General features: G+C 40.3%; 1 protein-coding gene across 5 annotated transcripts in view; it reads left to right on the forward strand.

Moving 5' to 3' along the window:
* GRIA2 (glutamate ionotropic receptor AMPA type subunit 2) overlaps positions 1-17,310 on the forward strand; it is a 512,702-nt gene that overhangs the window by 286,397 nt on the left and 208,995 nt on the right. For all 5 annotated transcript variants that reach the window (XM_078676989.1, XM_078676984.1, XM_078676985.1 and 2 more), the window contains exon 5: positions 2,803-2,856. In XM_078676989.1, the coding sequence (XP_078533115.1) occupies positions 2,803-2,856 (54 nt within the window). The remainder of the gene's footprint in view (positions 1-2,802; positions 2,857-17,310) is intronic.

The following is a 17,310-nucleotide window of genomic DNA, read 5'->3' on the forward strand; positions in this document are numbered from 1 at the left end:
ACTCCAAAACAACAAAAGACAATCAGTAGAACAGAGATATTAAAAAAAACACGAAGCTCCACTCGAAGGTATCTGGTAATGCTAGACCGGGTGAAAGTGACCAGTTCATTCTGACTGTGATGGGTTGCAGGCCGGATAGGATACAGGGATCAGGTTACTCCAGCTGAAAAAGTTACCTTCTAAAGTGCAGCGCAAAGAGTTCAGTTTGAGGTGGAGAAGGCTGAGAGGAGCAGGGAAAGCATTGAAGATGGTTGTCGCTGAAGAGCGAAGATCAGGCCAGGCACCACTGACAGTCCTCATTGTAGCATGAAGGTCCTTTTCCGCATCATCGAGGGTTATTGCTAGAGCTTCACGTTGGCAACAACTGTGGGCTGTTGAAGCTGTAGTGCGAAGTGCAAATTTCATGTTGCTGGTTGTCGCTGGCAGTCACTGCAGCATGAAAAATTGGGTTCACTAGAGCTTCACATTGGAAGTTGGTGTGGGTGGCAAGATCTTGGCATGAACGGTCCCATTTGCGGTCTTCAAGAACCCACAACTTCAGGATTTATCCTTTCTTCCAGGAGGAGCTCAACTGATGCCACACCAAGAGTTGAGGACATGGTCTTCTTGGGGATCAGGAACTCACTCTAGAAGAGGCCAACAGTGCACATGCAAGTACAGTTTCAGATCCAGTCATGTTCAGTGCAACATGACAGCTGGGCAGTTGCAATAAGACCTCTGGAGCTTGCTGTGTCCCTGTAGCCCAGAACAGGAGGACAGCTAACTAGCCCTTGGAGTCGCTCAGGTTGCCTAGGATGAATAGTACAGGTCCAGTTTTTCTACTCAGACAGCAGGCCATGCCTCAGGCAGCAGGACAGTTCTTTGGCAGCAAAGCAGGCCTTCTTCTGTAGTATCCAAAGGTCCAAGAGAGTAGTGAAGAGAGGGTCTGAGGGTCTCCTTTTGTATACCTGGTGCCTCCTTTGAAATGGGAGAAGCTTCTGGGGTTTTTCTCTTACAGAAGTGTCTGGAATGTCCTGCACCCTGCCTGGTCCTAGTCTGTCTATGGGCACAATAGGTTAGTGTGAAGCCTTTGTAAGTGTGCCTGGCCAGTGCCTGTCAAGTGCACATGTAGTAGGTTACAGCTCTGACCCTCCTATCAGGTCAGGATGGCCCATCCTGCTAACACCCATACCCTCTGTTGTGATACTGCCTGGGAGGAATACAAAGAGGCCAACTGCCAACTTCCCCTAGCCATATTACGCAGGATCTAGGCTGCAGGCACCAAATGGATAGGACAAGAACATGTCAACTTTTTAATCAAGACATTTTCAGAATTGTGATTTAAAAGAGGTTTTAAATTACAATTTCTCACAAAGGGGCTAAATATTTGGGGGCTGCGGCCCAAGGGTGTCAGGTCTAATAAAAGCTTACTGTAACAAAACACAATTTCATAATCTAATTATAGCATAGCTAGAAAAAGCTCCTTAAATGCAAAATGGCGTCCGTAAACATAAACATAAAAGTGATACAAAATTATATCTAAAACTGGTATTCCTGGATCTTTGTGAATTTGTTAACAGCCTTTATGAGAAGGTGGTTTATAGGTTCCTAGCAGACATCCATCGAGGTTACAGCACTGCGGTTACATATTGCCCTTTATATACATGAATAAGCAAAATTAGATCTTTGGGCTGCTGTTGATTTTCCTACACTCATTTTTTACACACCATTCAGGTCCACCAGGTAGATGTGACATTATGTGCATGTAACAGCATTCCATGCACCCTTGCTTTAAATGTCACATTAGTATTGAGGTGCTGGTGGAGCCAGTGTGGTCCCTATACACATGTAGAACAGAATTTTGCTGGAGTAAATGTGGCCAGCTACATTTACTCCAGCCATCTCTGTTGTGCTGCTGCTGTTGTCTGCTCCATTTTATGTAAGCTCCCACATAATGTGGAAGTCCAACCCTGAAGCGGTTTATAGGTAGAGAAGCAAACAATCAACTATAAGATGTTCCAAGATACCCCATCCACACCCAGAAATGGTAATGTGCTATTTTAGCTTGGACCACAGATCCAGCTGCTGCCCTCTCTGTCTATGGCAGGCCAGCATCATGTGTCATCAGGATGGCCAATGCTCTGGAATCAATCAATCAATCAATCATATCATTTGTAAAGCACACTACTCACCCGTGAGGGTCTCAAAGCGCTGGGGTGGAGAAGGCTGCTACTGCTCGAAAAGCCAGGTCTTGAGGAGTTTTCTGAAGGTCAGCAGGTCTTGGGTCTGCCGTAGGTGGATGGGGAGGGTGTTCCAGGTCTTGGCGGCGAGGTGGGAGAACGATCTGCTGCCTGAGGTCGCTCTTCGGAAGCGGGGGACTGTAACGAGGGCGAGGTCGGCGGAGCGGAGCTGGCGGGTTATCCTTTTGTTGGTCGGGAGCCATGAATGCGGAAGAAAAGTTGTTCTGTGTGTTGACAGCTGGTTTTGAGAAGTTGTGGGTGAGATAGAAATAAAGCAACATGGATCTTACCTTGTCGAAGCTGTGTGGTACTCCTATAGCAAATCAGGTGCACCACATAATCTAACTTTTCAGAAATGTCTCATTTTATCCATGCATTCCACTGAGAGCAACAAAGGATATTCTTTTGTAATCCAGGAATGTTGAACAAAGTCTTAGCAGAAAGATCCGGTTTCACTGTGTGAAAATGCTCAAATTCTCTGTCTATTAAATAATGAAATTGGTTGTATTAAACATTGCATAGTAATGGAATCCTAACAATGACATCACCCTAATAACGACTGTTTACCTCTTGCCATTCACAGGTTATCACGATAGGAAAACACGTTAAAGGATACCATTACATTATCGCAAATCTGGTAAGTTGCATTTCACAGGTTCTCCTCATGTTAATATTAAAGAAATAGTTAGATGCCAAAATAATACAAGAAACTGTGAATTGTGGTACAGGATGTGAAAAAATGTTTGAGTAATATGCGTAGAGGACATTATATAATACATTAGCATTCAAGACCACTCATATCTCTTCCTCATTTGTAATGCTATTTTTGAAGAATCATTTAAAATATATTTCAACACACCAAGGATGGATACACAGACTGTGGTATATAGTGGGGATGGAGCGAATAACCCTAACTTTGATGGACCAAAGCACAACATTTTCAAAACAGTGGAGTCCATTTTTGCAACTCTTGACGTCAGAGTTCTGCGAACTCACTTGCCCTAAATATTTATGCCTTCTGCGCTTGACTGAGGCCTGTACAGACACCACCTAGGGGTCCCCCATTCAGGGTTAGGTAGAGTAGGCGCCAGTAACATCTCTTCATATTCTGTCTGGAATGTACACCGGGTCTGGGTTGGGGCATGTGGGGAGAGTTAGGAGTTACTACCCACTCGAATAGCACTCGTTACTTAGCATGCGTTTAGTACGCGTGCCATCACAACGCGGTCGTTAGTACGACCACGATGTTAGTTTGCATACCTTTACTACGCAATTCAGAACAACGAATTGCATTAGGGGGCGCTGGATGTTGGAGTAGTATAATTTACTATACCAACTCCAGTCTGTGCGGACACTAGGGAAGGTGTTGGATTTTAAATCCAACACCTTCTCCCACCCTAACGCAAGTCGTTGTTCCGGCTTGCGTAGTAAAGGTATGCAAACTAACAATGCGGTCATTATAACAACCACATTGTAATGGCGTGCGAAGTATCGCATGCAAAGTAAACGCTGTTCACCTACATACTCACCAGCAATGCATCCTTTGATTCACAGGCTAATACAATGCTGTTTTGTTCTCCTTTTCTGCTGTGATTAACTAATAATTAAGACATTTAAACCATAAAATATATTTTGACAAACCCCTCTATCGAGCATGTGTTAACAAGGTGTTTTAAATTTAAAAGTACTGGTATCCAATATTCAAACAGGCTTACCTTCATTTTGAGTGGCTCGGGAACGGCCAAGTCTCATCTCCCACTCTCAGAATTACCACTACAACTGTCATTTTTACTTCCAAGGTGTGAGAATACTGTGCAATCACAAGTTGTCCACTGAAGAATGAGGAATTATGTTTGAATTGATGTTTGCATCACTGATCCCAGCAGAAGTTTCTTTTTTTTCTTCATTTTTAGTCATTTTGCAGGTTTAAGAAAGTGAAATGTGTGGAGGGAGTAGAGGTAACATTAGAGGCATGTTTTTTTTGTGAAATTAGAAATACCATATCAGATTGTAATTACTTTTACTGGGTGAATCAGAATAAACGTGCACTCAAAGTCTTCAGAATATACTCCCCACTCAAAGCATTATTGTCTTCGCCAATTAAAGAAACATATATCATGGTGAACTATAAATAACTATACTTTTCATATGACAGATAAGTAGAGTAGGTTTGGAAAAACTTTTTAGGTTTTTAGCAAAGTAATGTGAGAAATAAATTGAATCGTTGTTGAGCTGTCCAGAACCAGAACAACTATTTCATCCCCCTTGGAGGATGCCTTCTAAAGCAAGGGAGACCATAATTGCAGTATTTTTAGTATATTAATGAAATTGCAGTTACTATTGGAGTTGCTAGTTTATGGCTCGCTTCAGGATTGATTAACAGCGACACATCGAAATGAAATAAAAAATGGAAATTTGGAGAAGATGAAGCTCTTAAAAAATGAAAGAACAGGATTATTCATTGTGTCATTTTTCAATATTAAATGTTTGCTGAATTTGAACAATATTAATTATATTGAAACTCAACTTGCTAAGACTCTATACTTTAAACTTCAGTTCTGCACACTATCATTGGCTACATTTTACTCCTGCTTCCAAAATCAAAACAGTGTTATTATTGCCTGGACACAATAGTCTGAGGAACATATTATGTTTTTTGCCCTACATATTTGAATCAACTTAAAAGATGCCTTCTGCTAATGACCTAAAATCTTATGCCGCATTACTATGTATATTATTCATCTCTTGATTTTTTTAATAATCTGCGAAGATCATCTGGGAAAGTATATAAAACTGACTATAAGAATATTTGATACTTTTTTTGTTGCTCATATGACAAGTGTCATTCTGTGCAAAATTCAAATTAAGACAAGGCAAATAAGAAATGTAGTTTTAATGACTGAAATGACAAGAAAGATTTACATTTATATACTTGAATTCATTTATTTTTGATTGTATGCTGATATAGAAATTTGACTAACTTGAAAATATATTTTATGATTTTTTATCAAGTCCATTTCCTTTTTATAGTTGTGTTGTATATCTCTTGTTGTAAGCAAGATGGGCGTAATATGTACCTAGTAATACAAATAAAAGTTGATTTGACTTGACTATGTGCACAGTGGTAGAAACTATCAAATTCACCACAGTGAATCAAAAACCCTTGCTTCGGACCTAAGGTGGTCACACATTAGCACAACAGCATATGCAAACATTAAGCTAAGTAAATTAGGGCCCTAGTTAAAATGTAAAAACGGGAATCTGCGCTTTGAAATTTTCAGTGACTGGTAACCCTGTTCATATTTCAGACCGAATTTACTGTTTCCATTTGAAAACGTAGGTTTCATGACCATTGATGTGTCATATTTTTACTTTTCAGTAGTAGAACACCAAGACCCGGCAGCGTGTTTTCTTAATGAGAATGCTATCTCACGAGGGAGTACTTTCAGGTCTCAAGGAGTTTACTTACATTCATTCAGTCTGTTTTACAATGTCTAATTGAACTTGCTGAACCACTTTAAGCTAAAAAATATATTCCATTGTAAGATACATGAAATACAGATTCTTCCAACTGCACGACCATTCAAGGTGTAATAATTGATTAATATATTTGTGCGCAGTACATTTTCTGCAGACCACTTTATTTCCTCTACAGAAGTATGTTAATTTATATTCCCGATTACCTATAATAGAAATCTTTGCTACGTTTGAAGTTGGAATCTAAAGTACTGTGACCTTTTTATTTGATGTTTCAGTCTCAGAAAAAGTATCCAAACTAAAACAATCCTAGTTGCTCTTAAACGTTTTTCATATGAACTTTGTCTATGTATATACACAAAGTGTAACTGTTATATGATACAAATTATTACTCCATAAGAATATGCATATTACGCTTGTGAAATGTTAGCATAATATCACTCCATCATCCTTACTTTCGATTAGTGAAATGTGTAGAAGTATGAACTATTTGCTAAACATCTGATCCTACCGATTAAATAAATGTTCTTCAAATAAGAGTGAGCGATGTTACAGAGTATTGCTACATTTGTATAGAGATGCCTAAAATCACTACCTCTAAATGGTGCTGTCAACATAGTGACTGAGGGGTGTACCATCCTTCTTCTGAATTGTTATCTGAAAGTGTTTTTCTTGGGGATAGTTAAGTTTACACTATTTAAAATACAAATTTGCATTGGTTTAAATGTTTACACTGTTTCTTAAAGAAGTTCTTCATCAATTTATCTAATGAAGAATTTACATGAAATAAATATTTAACAGTCATATTTATAAAGTGATAATGGTGCATGGAGAACTGTTATGTAACTACTACAAAGAGAAAACCAGTAGCAGCCAAGTGTTCTAAAACATGTCTTTGTCATTGACATATGACATCCTACTTCAAACGTAAGGATTAAAATAATGGATCAATGGAAGATGATGTAAGGTGCAACATACATGCAACTCATTTACTTAAGATGTGATTTTAATATAGATTTTTGACATTCCATCTAGTGTGTTCCAACGTTGTTTGCTTTTTCGGAACACACTTATGTCCCTAACAAGGGCTATGGCCGTGTGTAATGGAGGCAGAATCCTATGTATTCTTATTTAAAACGAATCTCTTTTATATTATCTTCCTGGCCCAATAGACAAACAAGAGAGGTCTTTAAGTGCAACATGATATATGTAACACAAACCAGTGCCACTTTAGTCTCTCTGCCCAACAGAGTGAAGAAGAGCCAAGGCCTAGTGGCCTGCTTAGAACCTTCATTAATTCGTATTAGCTCAAAAAATCAGCACCAAAAGTGGTACACATATTTAGTTCATAATGAAAATCACAACAATTGTTTTTTTTATTTCATTTTATAAAAATGTTATAGTTGTACTATGATTGTATATCTTTTGTCCAAGGAGGCCATCCAGTGTTTATAATTGAGGTGTCTCACACGATCAACCTTGGAGTACCTGGTCAGATTAGTCTTAAATAACATTGGAAGGAAGACTCCTCATTAGGCGCTTACATGTTTGGGCCCAGACAGAAGAAAGATGCTCAGTCTGAGCATAAAACATCTTGAAATAGAGGTGCCAGTAGTAATTTTTCTTCTCAAGGACTTAACAAGAACAAAAGAACACAATGTTTTCAGTCTTGCTATGTACTTGTGCCAGAAAGGAGGGCATGAGCATTAAGAGATGAGGAGGGCAAAGATTCATACTAGCTGTGACGTGTTTCAGAGAGGGTTTGGTGCTCCAGTATGGGTGGAAATCTACTTGTTGATTGCATAGCAACCTGCAGGCCTTCTGACTGGCAGATATTTGTACAGTCAACACAGATCCATGAATTTTTGCAATTCAGAGGAGGACTAAGATAATGTGGAAGTTCAATGGAGGTTGTGTATCACGGTTTGTTTTAGTTGGAGCTTAGCGCAGCGTGCATGTGCTGTCGATGGGAGGCTTCTTGTAAGTGGGTCTGACTCCTACCACACATTGGATTGGCTTTTGCATGTGTCTTTCTCTAATGAAAGCACGCAAATGGCTATAGGCGGGTGCATGTCCCACCTCTTTTTGTAATGTTAACTCCCACTGCGTTTTGCTCTTGGGAGCGAGCAGTGGCGCGCAGGGCGGCAGCTGCATTCCTGTGCCTGCCCCAACACCCCTCTTGAGCTGCTTGTTTTCATTAGCAGCCTACTCTCCATGTTTGAACCCCCTCCCTCTCTTCTTTGTTTGTTATTTGTAGCGCGGTCTGAGTCTCAGCTTCAGCTCAACATCCTGTGATCCTGGGAAAATCAATTAATTTCCCTGTGCCAGTCTTCCTCCAAAAAAATGAACTTGGCCATGTGTAATGGAACTTGAACTTATGTAAACCAATCAGATATCCTCGGTAGAGTTAGCGCTATTTAAAAACTGCAAAAATAAATAAATACATGTGAGCGCATTCTGATTCAGGATAAAGACTTTTGAAAGCCAAAACACAGTTTTATTGTAGATTGTCATATCGCTTACTGCCCCTGACAAGACGCTGAAATGTCAGTGATCGAAAAGCGTCCCCCCCCTTTTATTAGGACTTTATTGAGAAGTTGACAAGAGATTACAGGACATCAGCAAAATGTTTACAATAAAGTGAATCTCCTCAAAACAAGCGGGTGACAGTCCAGTGCATCTTATAGGTCCATTGTTGGCTCATAAGTAGAATGTGATATCAGTAGGAGTCAGCTGCCCCAGCCCACCAGGACATATACCACCAACATACACACCAGCAAAACACACTACACACATACATCCTACCAACACACATCATATCACAACTCACCACTACATTCTACACCATGCCACTACCCTTACATCACTACACTAAGCACAATTTACACACAAACTTTATAGTACTGAACAAAGCAGCTACATGCTCTACAACATACCTTAAAAACATTGCCAATATCTCTGACTAAACACTGATAAGGTCCCAAAGGCGAGATCTATTGGCTATGCCAACGCTTGTTTAGAAGGTCACAATGATAGCATGCTTCACTTTGTGGGGGACTTCACTCATGAACAGAGACACATTGTTAAATATTTTTGGAACTGGGTTATTATTTGAAGGGAGTAAACCCTAACAACTCAATAAACACAATCTGGATTGGCTAACACAGATCTTTAAAAATATCTGCTTAACCCCTCGTAGTTATGGAACAACTCCACAGAGAATCATCCAAAGACAAATGTCTGCAAAACTCAATCAATAAAACAAACTGTATGGTCAAGAAAACAACATAAGAAAACAAAATAAAATTACAAAATCAGTTTAGAAAAACTGAGAAAATAAGCAAAAAGACTGCAAAATGATAACAATCAGATTTAAAAAATGGGAGAATTTTTTTAAGCTTTAAAAAAATAAGTACCAAGATAAAGTAATACCATGTAGTCTCAGTTTGGGTTTGACCTGGAACTAGACTCAATATCAGGCCAACTTCAAAGGAATGAAAGTTGCTTCCACAAGGTGGGTCACCCCGACAAATATTTTACCATCTACTTTATTGACAGGTGTACAATATGGATTTAAATATGGACTAGATGCTGTCGAACAAAGTCTAAAACTGAATCTCTTAGTTGGAATATATACCTGGACCAAGAAAGGTTTTCCGCACTTAGCCTTTTTTGGACCTTAGAGTGCATTTGATTGTGCTAATCATGCTTAGCTGTGGCTCATTATGAAACATTAGGGGGTTGGATGAAGCCATAATTAGACTTCAAATGTATTGAAATGCTACTGCTATGGAATGGTTGGGATGGAGAGGGCACTATTCCCTTGCAGGTTAAAAGGAGTATTAGACAAGCGTGTGTCTCATTTCTTATTAACAGTTTATATTACTGACTTAGAAAAATGTTTTGTCTAAAAATTTAAATAGCTGCCCTCAATAGGCAGTCGATTGATTCCATTCCTATAAGGTGCAGATGTATATCTTTTAATGTCAAGATGGTAAATGGCCTCCAAAAACTTATTGGGCGGTACACAATGTTCAGGGAACAATTAGATCTTAAAATAAAACTAAGCAAATCATATACTATGAACTGTGAACAAGGTGTAGCCAAAGTTCATTCACATATCATCAACAGAGTCCAAATTAGTAAAGTGCATAGTTTCTCATATCTTGGTTTCCAAATAGACTATTCTAGAAACTGGGTGTATCTAAGATCTGTAAAGAAACAACAGCATACTGAATGACTTGAGGTTGTACTTATATTTGCTACAGAGGTGGGTTCTAAACTCCGAAATGGATTGTACACCATTTATAAAAGTAAATGTCTCTATGTTGTTAGATACAGGGCTGGATTGTGGGAATATATAGATTGTGAGGTCATCCAGAAAATTGAAAATGTCTGTATAAGAAGATTGAACACAATCCCTCAGAGTAGGTCATCCCATATTTGTCATCAAGAATTGAAAATTAACTTTTAGGAGCATACATTTAAATAGTAACCAATGCCTTTATGACACTCAATTTGGACCTGTACTGGAGATATCCCTTAATCGAGCCATCATTCGGGATTGTCTATCCCTTGATCATGGTTTTAATACCCTTTTGCATTTCTTTCCATGTGTCACTGCAGTGCTTTCTAACTGCAGCCCAGTGAGACCAAAGTGGTGCTCCTGACTGTCATATATCATGTTATATATGTGGATGGCATACATATGCACTGCAGCCCATAGAGGGCATTTAATTCCTATGCCATCCATGCATGACCTTACAATAATTCAAAATAAGCTAATTATATACATCAAATTCACAATACATTCAAAGTGGTAAACTCAGACATAAGTATGCAGCCTTAATGAGATGTGAAACCTGCTCCCAGAGCAGACGGAATGGCCTGAGTGTGGGGACTGTTTTCTTCCTCTTGCAGGAAGACCAGTCAGGGTGGACCAACAAACTTAATTCACTTGTAAAGTACCTGCTCTTTCACAAGTAAATATAAGGTGAGACCTGGAGAAGACCAGAGTTTGTTCTCCCTGCCAAGCTGGCATCAAACCCAGATTGTGGAAACATACCCTGAGAACCAGTTTATGAGTGACCACAAAGGAGGTGTATCTTCATTTCCTTGATATACCTCCAGGGGCACCCAAGTTCTGTGCAAGGGAGATGGGGTTTCTCTTAGGAGTGAGAATCACTGTGGGATTGTATGCAGTAGGGCAAGCAGGAAATGGCAACCAGGAAATGCCAAAAAAGTGAGTAGAATAGCCCATTTGAACTTTTACCCCATCAGTTGGGGAGGAGCCAGGAGTCACACATACCCACTAGCTAGTACTAATCATAAATGTGCCACCCATTTCAGAACACTTTCTGGACTTACTTAAGATCAGAAGAGAAGGCTATATCTGCGTCCGGTGACTTGTACCCATGACAAAGAAGTAGATGCCAAGGATCAGTTGGCACGCCTTCTGTGTGTTTACAGAGACACAAAATGGCAAAACGCTGCAAGAGATGACAAGTTATCAGGACCAACTGGACCTGGACTGGATCTTGCTCGTGATCTCTGCAGGAGTAAGGCCTGGTTCCTAAGTGCTGTCCTTGAGGTTCAGAGAGCCTTAGAAGTGACTCAGAGAAGTTACTCCAGAAAAGTATTACTTAGTAAGTTTTCGGACTTCCAAGAACTTTGGAGCCATCAGCTGGACTTTGTGACAAAAGTCTCTGATTTTGATACAACTTTGTGAGATACAGCTTCAGGCTTACCCTCTGCAGGATTTTAAAGTGCATAAAAAAGAATAAGGGTCTGATTTTTTTCTTGGTGGAGTGGGAACTCCGTCACAACTATGACAGAGTTCCCTTCAGGCCAAGACTGTGGCTTACCTCTCGATTTTGATTCAGGTGAACCATAGTTTGAATACACAGTATGAGCTGATGTAAATTTGGCTATATGTCCACAGACCTAATTAAAATGGGCAGACTTATAGCAGTTTTTCAGTGCCTATCAAGGCCAGGAAAAATAGGTGGGAAGGGGCACTGAAAAGTCCTCAATGTCTTCTTTCCATGGGAGGAAACTCCCATGATGAGGGGGACATTTATTTTATTTTCTAAAGGAAAATCCGACTTTGAGATTTTCCTACTGAAAATAAATGTTTTTTTAACTTTGTCGTATGGGTCTGTCATGTTTCATGGAGCCATCCGTCAAAGTTACAATGCATTGGAAAGAACCGCCATGACGGCGGTTCCTGTCAATGCTTGAAATAACTACCGGTCCAAGGGACATTTCAAAATGTGGTGGTTGGCACATCAGTCAGAGTGACAGAGTATTTTACTCCCTGGCAGAGGATGGACCAACTACCCAGATGAAAATCAGCCCCTAAGTTGAAAGTAAAACTTTTTAACACATGCTCTTTCATGGTTGGCCTGAAATTGCCCCTAGGTCACGGTCTACCACTTCCATGGACTATCATTGGCACTGAGTGCGTTTGGGTGCTTTTTTTCATGAATTATTTTTTGTTGTCATTTTGGTGTCATTTTGTTTGTTAATGTTTATTCGGTTTGAGATTTTTATGGTTTGGTGTTCTGATCTTATTACTCTTTTCATCTTGAATATGTACTTTACAAAATGCGTGTCTGCTTAACTTAGTACTGTCTGCTCTCTGCCCACTCTAAGTAAAACTCCACTTTTTTACATATGATAATGCATGTGTGAAATCCCAATGAGTAAGTATACATTTTGGTTGGGCCTAATGTATGACTTTGAGCTAGGAAATTAAACAGTGCACAGTTTTTATTTATAATGGTAATTTTACTGGGGAGAAGAGCTTTAAGGGCCCAATTTATACATTGGTGGAGCTGGTACTCCACCACAAAGCTATTGGAGTGCCTTCTTTGCCAAACTGAAAGTCTGCTGCCTTATTTTGAGTCAGGCGTACCTTCTATATGTTGACAGCATAAGCCTCCAATGGCCTGACAGAGTAAGGGCAGTCTGAGTCTTGGCCATTTGTCTGCCCACCCTACTTAGGGTGTGAAGGCAAATGGACAGTTTTCAAGGTCTGCCTCAGCTAGTAATAAACTTGGTGGTAACGGACAGTGAAGATCATAAAATGACCCCCTCGCCATGGACAAAAGCACCCATGGTGGGAATATTTTGGGTTTTTTCTTTGAAAAAAATCCAGCTTTGGGATTTAGAAAAATTAAAATAAAAAGGTAATCGATAGTTTGCAGCACAACTCCATGATTTTGAAGTTGCCATCCATCAAACTTCCAATGCTTTTACAGAAGCCACCCCAAAAACAGTTCCTGCAAATGAAAGAGATGTCTGATCACACATCTCAATATTTAGTGGGTGTGTACTCCCTCAGGGCGGCAGAGTATTTTATTCTGTCACCCAGTGTTCATGACAATAATTAATTTATAAAAGAATAAGTACCAGTGCCCAAAGATTTCCTTCTCAGAGGCCCACACCCTGCTCTGATGAATATCAGCTTTGCCAAATAGCAAGTGTGCATAATATGTATTCCAACCCACCGCATGCCCCATTCTTCCCCCATTGCCCCTTTATTTCACTCTTCCAGGTTTTTTTAGTCCTCTTTTGCCACTCTTTTTCCTTCTCTCTCCTCCTTCTCCTTTACTCTGTTTGTGTTTATCTCTTCTCAAAATGATGAGAAAAATAATGGCCAAAAATGAGTGCCGGTGGGCCCCACCTGTATCCACCAGCTCAAATTAAGCACTGATAGTAAAGAAATAGGATTGCTCAGTGCATATTTTGGTGTTGCTCTTTTGTTTCAGCTCTGGAAGAAATTCAGCAAAAGTTAGGCTCTGCTCTTGATTGATAATTTATTCATTGTTTTTGAATGGCCCTGTACTTTTGTTGTAATGCTTTGAAGATCATTCGGCTTTCATTATGAGTGTCCCGGTAATTGGAATCAAAGTAGGGATCACAGTTATATGTGTTGCAATGTTTATTGTGTCTGGCAATTACTGGGTGTGAAACAGATTGTACCACTCATTAAATTTCAGCAGGTCAAACCTTACGGAATTTAAAGTGGGAAAATGCGCTATAAACATGGGGACTTGCAGATTTTGGTGTGATAAATTTCAGACCAAACACCAGGCTACTTGCAATGAGTGCCTTTTTCAGATGCTTGCTGTTGGCAGAATTGGTTCTACAGGAAGACGGGATAAGTTAAAGCAGAGTGATGGTGATGATGCTTTACAGGTGGGAAACAATTTAGGTGTGTGTCAACACAGATTGATTCTGCGATTTTATTGTTTTATACCAGTATTGCAGACTTACAGACTTACTTATAGAAAATGGACAATTTTTATAACAGAAGTTAGACAACTCACAGGTTCTCACTTTGGCAAGGAGATACTGACCAAGGTGAATCTACAGTCTTTGAATATCTATGTTTTAATTGTAAATATTGCCACATTTGCCCTGTTGTTAGGGAGCCAATTAAATGAGGAAATGTATATTATTTACCTTAGTGACATAGTGAAGCCATGGAAAAGTCAGGTGAAAGGATACCTACACCAAATCGATTATTCATTAGTACATGGTAAAGATGGAAATGAGTCACACAAATTGGAACTCATGGTCATCAATGGAATTATAAATATACCCCCTGAACACATTTTCAGTTCAATTAATGACTTAGCAACTATGTCAGTATCCAATCAGAAAATCAGAGATTAGGTTGTGATGCAGTTTGTCCCTATTATGATGGAAAAGTCCTCTGTATGGTTAACAATGTGTACCCCTGCCCTGAGTGCCCAACTGTACTAATTCTGATTCCCTAACTCTGATTATTTTGTCATAGGTTAACAGCGATCATGTGCAAGTGCCGTGGCATAGGCCTATCTCACAACTTGCAATCTTGTTGGACTGGAATGGGTGCCCAAAGTGCCACCCTCATAGTTATGGAAGGCTACTGCATTCACCAGGAGTTAAACATCTCAAGTGCAGAGGTAGCAGCACTGTGTGTAGTGATAGGTAGTAGTGAACAGGACCCTTTTTACGGTATGTCACTAGAGGCTCACTCACCTTTTTAAAGGTTCTGCTGCTGTGTGCTTACCTCACCCTTGGCCTACATCAAGTAGAAGTGGAGTGCTGTGGAGCACGGCCCTCCATAGAAGTGGTGACTTTGAGCTGGATGTATGCGTGCCTGGGAAGGGAACAGTGAAGGTACAGAGCAGTACTGTGTAGTGTCATGTGGGATTAGTGTCTGTGTTATGTGTATGTATGCCTGCAAGAAATACAAGAAAAGAATGATGTAGTACTATACAGAGCGTGTACAATGAAAGGATAGGCTGGGTATATGTTTACTTGCATGAGGCACAATACATGAAGGGTGAAGTGTTGTGCAGCACTCACATAGCAAGTGTGTCTGTTGGCAGTTTAGGTGCTTGCAACTAGCAGACTCTGGTACAGTATAGGAAAGCTTCAGTACTGAGCAGTACACACAAACTGAATGTGGGTACTGAATGTATGTGTATTGTTGATGGTACAATGCATGGAAAGAACAGTGCTGGACAGTTAGTGTGGTGCTGTGAATGTACACTGACTAAGTCTGTCTGCATTGGTACATTATATGGAGGACCTTGGATTCCAGTTTGGGAAGTCCAGGTCTGCCTAGTGAAGACATGAGGAGTAGAGGGATTCCCTTAGACAGATTTGTGTATTACTGCGTTCCTGTGAGCTGGGTGTAATCAACTGAAGGAAGGAAGGAAGGGACCCTCCCTGTATACTTCAAAAGGTTGCTCCTTGTGACAGTGATAGATCACAAGAAAGAGGACTGCACACATCTCAGGAAAGGAGATGGGGCTGACATGAGAATCATAAAGAGTAGGTCTGGGAGGCTGTGCAATATTTTAATGCACATATCAGTGTGGCTACCATCCCGGTGTGAACTCTGGCCATTCCCATGAATGAGTTTGGGTCAATCAGCTTCGGAGTCATGCCTGCTCTGACAGACATCCTTTCAAGGGGAAAGAAGAAAAAAGGAAGTGGACACTTCAAGTAAAGAAGAACTCCAAAATAAAACCTCAAAGACTCAGATGCTAAATTACATTTCCATGTCTGAAAATGGACTTTGAGACAGGCTGTGCGAGAAGGGAAAGCTCTGCAAAAATTGTGCCTGCAACTAACAGTTGGGGCCAAGACATGCTAGTTTTGCTGCTGGGCAAGGGGATAAACTAATCGAGAAATGTGTACAAAACCAACTAAGCCAACACATCACGAACTTCAGGCTATTGGACAACTGTCAATCGGGATTCAGAATAGGACACAGCACGGAAACAGCGATTCTACATATCGTCGATGACGCATTACAGGCCCTAGATCTTAATAGAACATGTCTACTAGTCCTTCTCGACCTATCATCTGCATTGGACACGGTAAATCATGAAAAACTACTAGACAGACTACACAAGAGGATGGGAATGTCGGGAATTGTACTGAAATGGTTTGAATCCTTCCTTTAGAACAGATATCAAAGATTCTTGGTCAACCAGTCATTATCCCAATCTTGTCCTAACTCGATCGGAGTCCCTCAAGGATCTACACTATCTCCTTCAATTTTTAACCTATACGTTGAACCTTTGACAGAAATCCTCCGAGACGCAAACATATCCTATCACATGTACGCGGACGACACACAGATTTACATTAAAGTAGCATCTCTGGAGGACATCAAGTTAATCAATGAGGGTCAAAAAAGACATTATACTGGTTAACCAGTAATCACCTGAAGCTGAATGCACTAAAAACTGAATTCCTATTAATCTCACCACCAAAGAACATCACAGAGGCGATAGAATGGACCAAATTGATCACAGCACTAAACTGCACCCCTACGCTAGTGGACTCAGCCAAATCATTAGGAGTCACATTGGATAAGAATCTAGACATGAAAGCACACATCAAATTAATGGCAAAAATGCCCGCTTTCATCTGAACTACTTAAGGAGAGTGAAACCATTCATCTCGTCGGCAGATCTCAAACTGGCAATACAATCATTAGTTATCTCAAGGATTGAATACGGATGTACAACCTTAGCAGGTCTACCAAAAATTTCCACTGCCCCACTAAAAGCATGCCTCAATGCAGCTGCAAGGCTCATTACCGGATCGAGGAAATTCGACCACATTTCACCACACCTAAAAGCGTTAAACTGGCTACCATATGAAGCAAGAATCCAATTTAAAATGGCATGTATTACCCACAAAGCACTCCACTACAAAACACTGAGATACCTGGCCCAGAAGATTGAGCTTTCGGGAGGATGCAGACCAGCCAGGAGTGCCAAGGAGCTGCTGCTGAGGCCACCCATCTTCAGGAAGAAGAAAACATACGACAGAGCATTCTCTGGGGCAGCCCCCAGAGTTTGGAACTCACTCCCTCCGAATATCAGGAAAATTGCTAACATATCATCATTCAAAACGGAAGCTAAGATCTTCCTAATGAGTAAGTTCCTTACATAGACAAGAACGGACTTCACCACCACCGCATCTGAAAGGTGCCAAAACGGATCATCGAATGGAAGCAAGAGAAAATCTCCAGTAAACAGGAACAACCTAGAGGCGCTACACCCGCTTAGAGCTAGAGGAAGATTGCACAGACAAAGCC

The sequence above is a fragment of the Lissotriton helveticus genome, chromosome 2_1, assembly GCF_964261635.1.
Source record: "Lissotriton helveticus chromosome 2_1, aLisHel1.1, whole genome shotgun sequence".
Taxonomy (NCBI): domain Eukaryota; kingdom Metazoa; phylum Chordata; class Amphibia; order Caudata; family Salamandridae; genus Lissotriton; species Lissotriton helveticus.